The sequence below is a fragment of the Struthio camelus genome, chromosome 9, assembly GCF_040807025.1.
Source record: "Struthio camelus isolate bStrCam1 chromosome 9, bStrCam1.hap1, whole genome shotgun sequence".
Lineage (NCBI taxonomy): Eukaryota > Metazoa > Chordata > Aves > Struthioniformes > Struthionidae > Struthio > Struthio camelus.
Window position 1 is genome coordinate 19,137,439 of NC_090950.1, and position 7,404 is coordinate 19,144,842.

The 7,404-nt window shown below is 43.9% G+C and overlaps 1 protein-coding gene across 5 annotated transcripts in view; it reads left to right on the forward strand.

The window, feature by feature from the left end:
- Window positions 1–3,243, forward strand: part of MB21D2 (Mab-21 domain containing 2) — a 67,481-nt gene extending 64,238 nt beyond the window's left edge. For all 5 annotated transcript variants that reach the window (XM_068954094.1, XM_068954097.1, XM_068954098.1 and 2 more), the window contains one exon: window positions 1,206–3,243. In XM_068954094.1, coding sequence (XP_068810195.1) covers window positions 1,206–2,470 — 1,265 coding nt within the window. In that variant the 3' untranslated portion in view covers window positions 2,471–3,243. The remainder of the gene's footprint in view (window positions 1–1,205) is intronic.
- The last annotated feature ends 4,161 nt before the right edge of the window (window positions 3,244–7,404 follow it).

The window sequence follows — 7,404 nt, forward strand, 5'->3', positions numbered from 1 at the left end:
CTTAATGTAAATAGACTATAGTGCCTTGTGAAAGGTAGAGTAATGCATGCTAATAAAAATAAGTACTTGCATTTGTGCTTGTACATAATGATATATCCCTCTTGCAGCAATTGTAAGAGATTCAGTGTCTTCATTCAGAGTCACTGGCCTTAGCTCCCTCATGGCATGGGTGTGTTTTCTTAACTTATACTGGGAAAGAATCAAGAGCTTTTAACTACAAGATGGACACAAGGAGTGAAACAGCCTAAGTAGCAGGAGCAATCTAAGTACAGAGCTCAATTTTAAGCCTAATCTGAGCATTGATCCAAGTGCTAATACCTCAGGTACTGTGTGGAGTCTCTTTGCCTGCTGTTAACATTTTAGGAACAAAATATAATGGTATATGTAAAGTCCACAGTTAAAAAACTGGCTTTGTACAATTGATGCAGGCAGTGCAGAGTGAGAGGAAGGTGTCTGGTTTTGGTAGGGAAAACAGAAAACTGTCTTCATGGCTGAACCCGGGGAATATCGTCAGCTATTTTATGGCATAGTACTATCATCGCAGCTTGACGAGCTAACTTCAGAGCTGGCTTCTCTAGTTCTCCGATAGTTTAACCTGTCCCTCTTCCCCCATAAAATGGTGGCATATTGCCTTCATTCATGTTGCCTCATTCATCAGTAGATGTAAAGCCAACTGGTAGAATCAGACCTGCTTGCAGTAATGTGTGTAGCTATCCCATTCATTCACACAAATCAAACCCCACTATGCCAGTCCGGCTTTTTTCTTATACTAGAGAGAAAATAAGAACAGTCAGTCAATTAATATTCTCATTTCTTTTTTAAGTGTAGGAGAAGCATTTGGATACCTTGGAAATGAGGGACAATATGGTGAAAAACTTGTTTAGAGGGAGTTTAAGTTAAATTTAGTCCTGCAAATAGCTTGGCTGTGCTTTGACAGAGGTCTCCGCTTTTCTGTTGTCCCCTATGATGTTTAGGATGGACTTCACCCATTTCTAGAAGTGCAGGGGACGTTCTGCCCTTGAGTCAGGTGGGACTAGGAGTTGGCTGTGTTGGGCCTGATGTAAGTTTGTGTCACTCTAACAGTGTAGGTGCCCGTGATTGTTTTCTTCCCTCTGAACATGGAATAGGTTTTAATCCTGGTTAAACCCTGAATCCCAAATCTGTTTGACTCCTCTTAAAAGAACTCCTCTCTCCTTATTTTGCAGGCATGGTTCAGAAACTTGACCAGAAGCTGCCTGTAGCCAATGAATACCTGCTGCTTTCGGGCGGAGTGCGGGAAGGTGTAGTGGACATTGATCTTGATGAGCTGAATGTCTATGCACGAGGGACGGACTATGACATGGACTTCACCCTGCTTGTGCCCGCGCTGAAGCTGCATGACCGCAACCAACCAGTCACACTGGACATGCGCCACTCAGCTTTGTGCCACTCCTGGCTGAGCCTTCGGCTTTTTGATGAAGGGACTATCAGCAAGTGGAAGGACTGTTGCACAATCGTGGACCATATCAACGGAGCTACCAATTATTTCTTCTCTCCAACGAAAGTAGCAGACTGGTTCTATGACTCCATTAGCATTGTCCTCTCTGAGATCCAGAAAAAGCCTCAGCGAGGGATGCCAAAGGTGGAGAAGGTAGAGAAAAATGGAACTATCATATCCATCATTTTGGGAGTGGGCAGCAGCCGCATGCTGTATGACATTGTTCCTGTGGTGTCCTTCAAGGGTTGGCCAGCTGTGGCCCAGAGCTGGCTGATGGAAAACCATTTCTGGGATGGGAAGATCACAGAGGAGGAAGTTATAAGTGGGTTTTACTTAGTGCCTGCGTGTTCCTACAAGGGGAAGAAGGACAATGAATGGAGGCTGTCATTTGCCAGAAGTGAAGTGCAGCTGAAAAAGTGCATCTCCAGCAGCCTCATGCAGGCCTATCAGGCCTGCAAAGCTATCATCATTAAACTGCTCTCTCGCCCCAAAGCCATTAGTCCATATCATTTGCGGAGCATGATGCTGTGGGCTTGTGACAGGCTACCAGCCAACTACTTGGCTCAGGAGGATTACGCTGCTCATTTCCTCCTGGGTCTCATTGATGATCTCCAGCACTGCTTGGTCAACAAGATGTGCCCTAACTATTTCATCCCCCAGTGCAACATGCTGGAGCACCTGTCTGAAGAAACCGTCATGCTGCATGCACGGAAGCTCTCCTCAGTCCGCTCAGACCCTGCCGAACACCTTCGAACTGCCATTGAACACGTCAAAGCGGCCAATCGGCTAACACTAGAGCTCCAACGGCGGGGCAGCACCACCAGCATCCCCTCCCCGCAGTCAGATGGAGGGGATACCAACCAGCCTGATGACCGATTAGCCAAAAAGTTGCAACAGCTAGTGACTGAGAACCCAGGGAAGTCCATCTCCGTCTTCATTAACCCAGATGATGTCACAAGGCCCCACTTCAGAATCGACGATAAATTTTTCTGAGCTTTCATCAGTATTTTTTTGGAATTTTTTTGTTTTGTTTTGTTTTGTTTTTAAAAACTCTTATGGTGTGTAGTTTTTTTTGGTTGATTTTCCTTGATGACTCGGTCTCTTGTTTTTTACATATCCAGCATATATTGGATCTGTTGAGAACAATCTGAATAAATTTTAATTCCTGGTTCTTCAGGACAGTGCAGATTTTGAAACAGTATATTATGGTTTCGTATGCTGCTTTGTTTTTTTCACCCACCCAGCCCCATTGTCTGTGAGTAGTTTCTAAAGGAGAACATGCACCATAAACACACATACCAGTGTTATATATAATTTTTTTCAAGCTTCCATAATTTATGCACGTTGTTGGGCCAGTAAAGGGAGAGCTCACCTTCCATTGCCTAGGAAATTCACTTTTTCTTTCCATGAGCTTCCGTCACCCTGAAGAAATAAGGAGAGACTCTAGGTTGGAAAGCACTGCTGGCAGTTTTGATAAGGCCAGACCCACAGGGCTGAAGCCCGGTTCATCTGTTCTTCACACTTCTCACAGTAGGGGAGAAAGTTGACTTTAGCGATGATGATGCAGCTTTTTGGGGGGAAGAGTTGTTTTTGTTTTGAACTACTTTTTGAATGTAATTGCTCATAATTGGACCTTGTACAGTCCAGAGGGTTGTTTCTGCTGCTTTTCCATGCGGAATAAGGTTATGGAATGTTAGTTTTAGTGTGTGTAATTATTCAAAGCCTTATTTAAATTCTATTAAAGAACATACCATTATAAATGTTAATTGCACTAATGAAATCTCTGCCATTACCTCAGTCCCACTGTTTGTGTTTTTTTCGTGAATTAGCATCTGTTATTAGGTCCCAATATTGCAGATTGCTTGAGGGCCTTTGGGTCTTACGGTTTCAGGTGACAGTTACTTGATTGTCTTTTGTAAAAGACTCTTCCTTGTTAGCCCTATTATGTGTGAGAAGCCAGATTTTTGCATTGGCATATTTCTTTGAATATGTATTGTGTGTTGCAGTGCATATTGCATTAATATGTATTGCATGTTGTTGAAACAGGTTTGCCATTAGATAAGGACATAACGCTAAAGCAGTGGTATGTGCAAAGTGAATCAGCCAGACCTGGAGCAAAGGAGCTATCTTGCTTCTGTAATGCATGTATTAGGCCTGATGCTCTATGGCAGTTCTTGTTCCCTTGACTCCTGTGGACTTTCTGACTCACCCTGGGACAAATGAGATCTTGCTTAGGTCCCGTATTTGCAGAAGTTGTGTTTGTACGTAAACTTGTAATACAGCAGTAGCCTTGTTCTCTGCAAAACACATATGCTTTCCTTTTGTTTGTAGGCTAAGGTGTATGGTAACAAGGGTTAGTCTGAGCCAAAAATAATTCCAAGAGTTCAAGGATAGAGTGGCTTCTTGTGGCTGGCTGGCCAGTGACTGATGCTGATATTTAGGCCTTAAATCAGCAATTTGGGTTTACTGATTATCCCAGAGAAGCTGTTCTGATCCAAACTTCATGCATGTTTTAAAATGTGATTATTAGAGCAGTTTGAAATATTTTTAAAATATTTCACAGGCAAATGAGGCACGTATCTGGTAAATTGTAACAGATGAAAACTGTGTATGACAAATGTGTCACTTTTTTAGCCTAGCCTTTCTGTTACAGAGACCAGGCTATTGGAGCAGCCCAGCAGCTTTGGAAACTACATCAGTTTATCAGATGGCAGGGAGGTTTCAATACCTGATTTAGTGCCCAAGTCACTTCCTAAAATGAGACTTTGGCTTCTCCGTCTCTTGGGCAAAATTTAAAACTTTACTCCAGTGCTGCAGCCAAGGCAATCACGTTTACCTGAATTTGCAGATATTCTCTTACATGAGCCTGAAGAAGCTCTCAGAAGTTGCTGACTAGATGAAGTGAAGGAGGATTTAACTTCAAAGCACAATTGGCTAGTGATCACAAGCTCCAGCACAGCTGCAGCTATGATCTGGGAAAGGACATGTATTGACTTCAGTGGAAACAGAACTGGGTCCTAATGGTGTGGCTATTGCCAAAGATGAGTCTCTATTCAAATGTGCATAAGCTGCAGGGGGAGGCAGGAGAGCCAACTGGGAGTCCTCTCCAGAAGTGACTGGAAAATGCTGATGCGTTGACATGTTTTTTTCCCAAGTCCCCAGGACTTCCAGTGATTCATCTGTTGGGAAAAGAGTTTTTGGGCTACTGGATGAAATTTCCCTTCACCGCACGAGAGAGAGCTGCTCAGCACAGAGCAGCAGTAGCCTGGCAGGCTTAGTGCTTTCCCGGGAGTCCCAGCATCCATGCTGGTGCTCCTGACTTACACAGAAACACAGCTCTCAGCCTTCCTTATGCCAGTTCAACATCCTGATGACCAGCAGCTTGGCTAGTCCAGGTCAAGCTCTGGTGTGTGCTCCTTTTTTTGGTTTTAATTAAAAAATGTTTTGAAAAGTATCCATCTTGTTCTTAATGCATTATGAGGAAAACGTGTGTGTGTGTGTGTTTGGGGGGAGAGGAGGTTCGGCTTTTTACTGGACTGGAAAGTAGTTTCCCAGGTAGCTCTGAGAGCATGTAATATCCTTTGACTGGACTCTCAGTCTTCCAAGGAGGCAGAATCCTAATCTCCAGGTGATTTTGAATCCGTCTAGCATTTGCTGGTTCATGTACTTTGTAGTTTTACTTAGAGGCAGGTTGCCAACTCATGGAGGTGGTGTATGCGTTGTATACTGGAGAACACCAGATGCTTTATTTCCTCTCTCTCCTACTATCCCCCCTTGCCTTCCAGCGTATGCTGGGACAGGCTTTCAAATTACATAGGTATCTACTGGGATTTTAAAGCAGTGAAACAGCTTAGGTATCAAAGACCTTTTGATTTTTCACTCCACCCTGCAAGTTTCAAGGGGGGTGTAGTGCTTTTCCTATTGTTCTTAAAAAGTTCTTAAAAATCCTTCACGCAAGCATTTTAGAGTACCTGACCCACTGAGGTTAAAAGGGAAGACTTGGCTGATTTGACAAACATTGGAGGCACAGGGGTTTTGCTTTAAACTAGCAATGTAGTTGTCTTTCCTTCAGGCTCCTTGCCTACTGATGTCAAGAGGAGACAGGTCAATGCTGTCAGCCCATCTCTCAATGGGGGCTTCTATTCTGTACCCAGTGCTAGATGGGAGATAACATGAAGAAAGATTTTTTGCTTTTGCCCATTAGCTGCCTCCATGCTGGCTTCTCCCTGTTGGCAGTGTTGTTGAAAAAGGATGGGGACGATTAGTGGGAGACTGGCTGCGTATGTAACTATGTAGGTATCTATATAATACTGCCTTCCTACACTGCTGAAATGGAGGGGAGTCCCAGCCAAGAAGGTCTTGCCTTGAGGCATCAAAAATGAAGAAGTGCCCTTTAGAGGTTCCATTTTCACTCCTCAGTGCGCCCCTCTGTGCGTGTCCTGGCTCTTGTCCTGCTCTTGGAAGAAACTTTTACCTTTGCTCTTTCCATAGGGCTTCTGACCTATGGAAACATGGCACATGGGAGGAGCAGCTGCTTTGACCAATTCCTTGTTGCTTCTTCTCCTGGGAGACCCAGTCCTGCCTGGGGGAAAATCTGAGCTGCTGCGGGGCTGATGGAAATGCCAGCCGGGAGGGGGGTACTTATCTCTGTGCTATACCAGGGAGAGGGGATATTCTGATAGTTGGAAGAGAAGCAGACAACAAATAGCTCTAGATCTTTGTGAAAGCCTTCAGAGTCTCTGCTCCTTCAAGCACGTTATGTGATGCCTTGGTCACTTCTGGCTGCCTATGATAAATAGCTTTTGCCACTTTTTCCAATACTCGAGCATAGAGAAATGCCTGTGCTGCAGCCAGAAAACTACAACTGAGCATTAGAGTTGCTCATTGAAGGAGACTGAGCAAAATATTGGAGGGAGTTTAACCATTCAATACCTGATACAGGAGCTGGTTCCAAAAAGCCATTGGAAGAACTGTTCTTTAAAGATCTGTCTTTTCTGCTGTCCTTCTGTCACTGTGAGAAATTGCTCCTGATTTTGGTCTGAGTTCTTGGATTTTGGCCAGCTGACTTGTTCCAGTGGAGAGCAACCTTGAAACAGGCTACAGCAGTTTATAGTTCAACGGGGCATCCAAGCTCTGTGCCCTTCCATTCTTTGGTTTCTTTATTGAGGATAATACTAACTGTGAGACAGGTTTGTGTCTACTACAAATACACAGAGATCTGTGACTAATCCACTGAAAAACAACAGTCACTTGTAACATAAATGCGTTCAGCTTTTGTTGGCCAAGGTAATGGGTCATAAGAAATAATCCACAAGTCCCAGTCTGTGGGCACTGAAACAAGAACAGAGGACCTGGTTTCACTCAAGATGCCGTCCCGGTGCTATTTGCCAAACATGCACCAATAGCAAGCAGCCTATGATCTGTTGATTAAATTGCCTGGTAGATGTGGGGACAGAGGTAAAAACATTTAAATGCCTTAGAATGCCAGAGATTCCTGAAGGTTGCATTGCTCTGCTCTCTGGAGCGTATGAATGGTGATTAAACCCAGCTCCACTCAGCCATGTCCTCTGAAAACATTTCTGTACAGAAGGATTTTTTTTTAGGTGTCTCACTCATCTGCATACTGTGTAATGATGGAATGCTCATGGGAGCTGGTTAATAAAACAAAAAGAATCTAGGAGTTGGTTGTTGGGGCTGTAGAGTCACAGGATAGGGCCCTGTCAAATCCCATTAAAGGCCATTGGGACTTGAAAACGTGCTTGAGACTGTGCTTTGGTGAAGCACAAGTTGATTGTGATCAGACCAAAAGTAAGCAGACTTTTGTCATATTTTAATTAACCCATGCTTAACACAAACAGTACAGTGCAAGCAGTGAGTGGGGCAGAGGGAAAGAGGAAGGTATCTTATGCTAATCATTATTTCTCCTA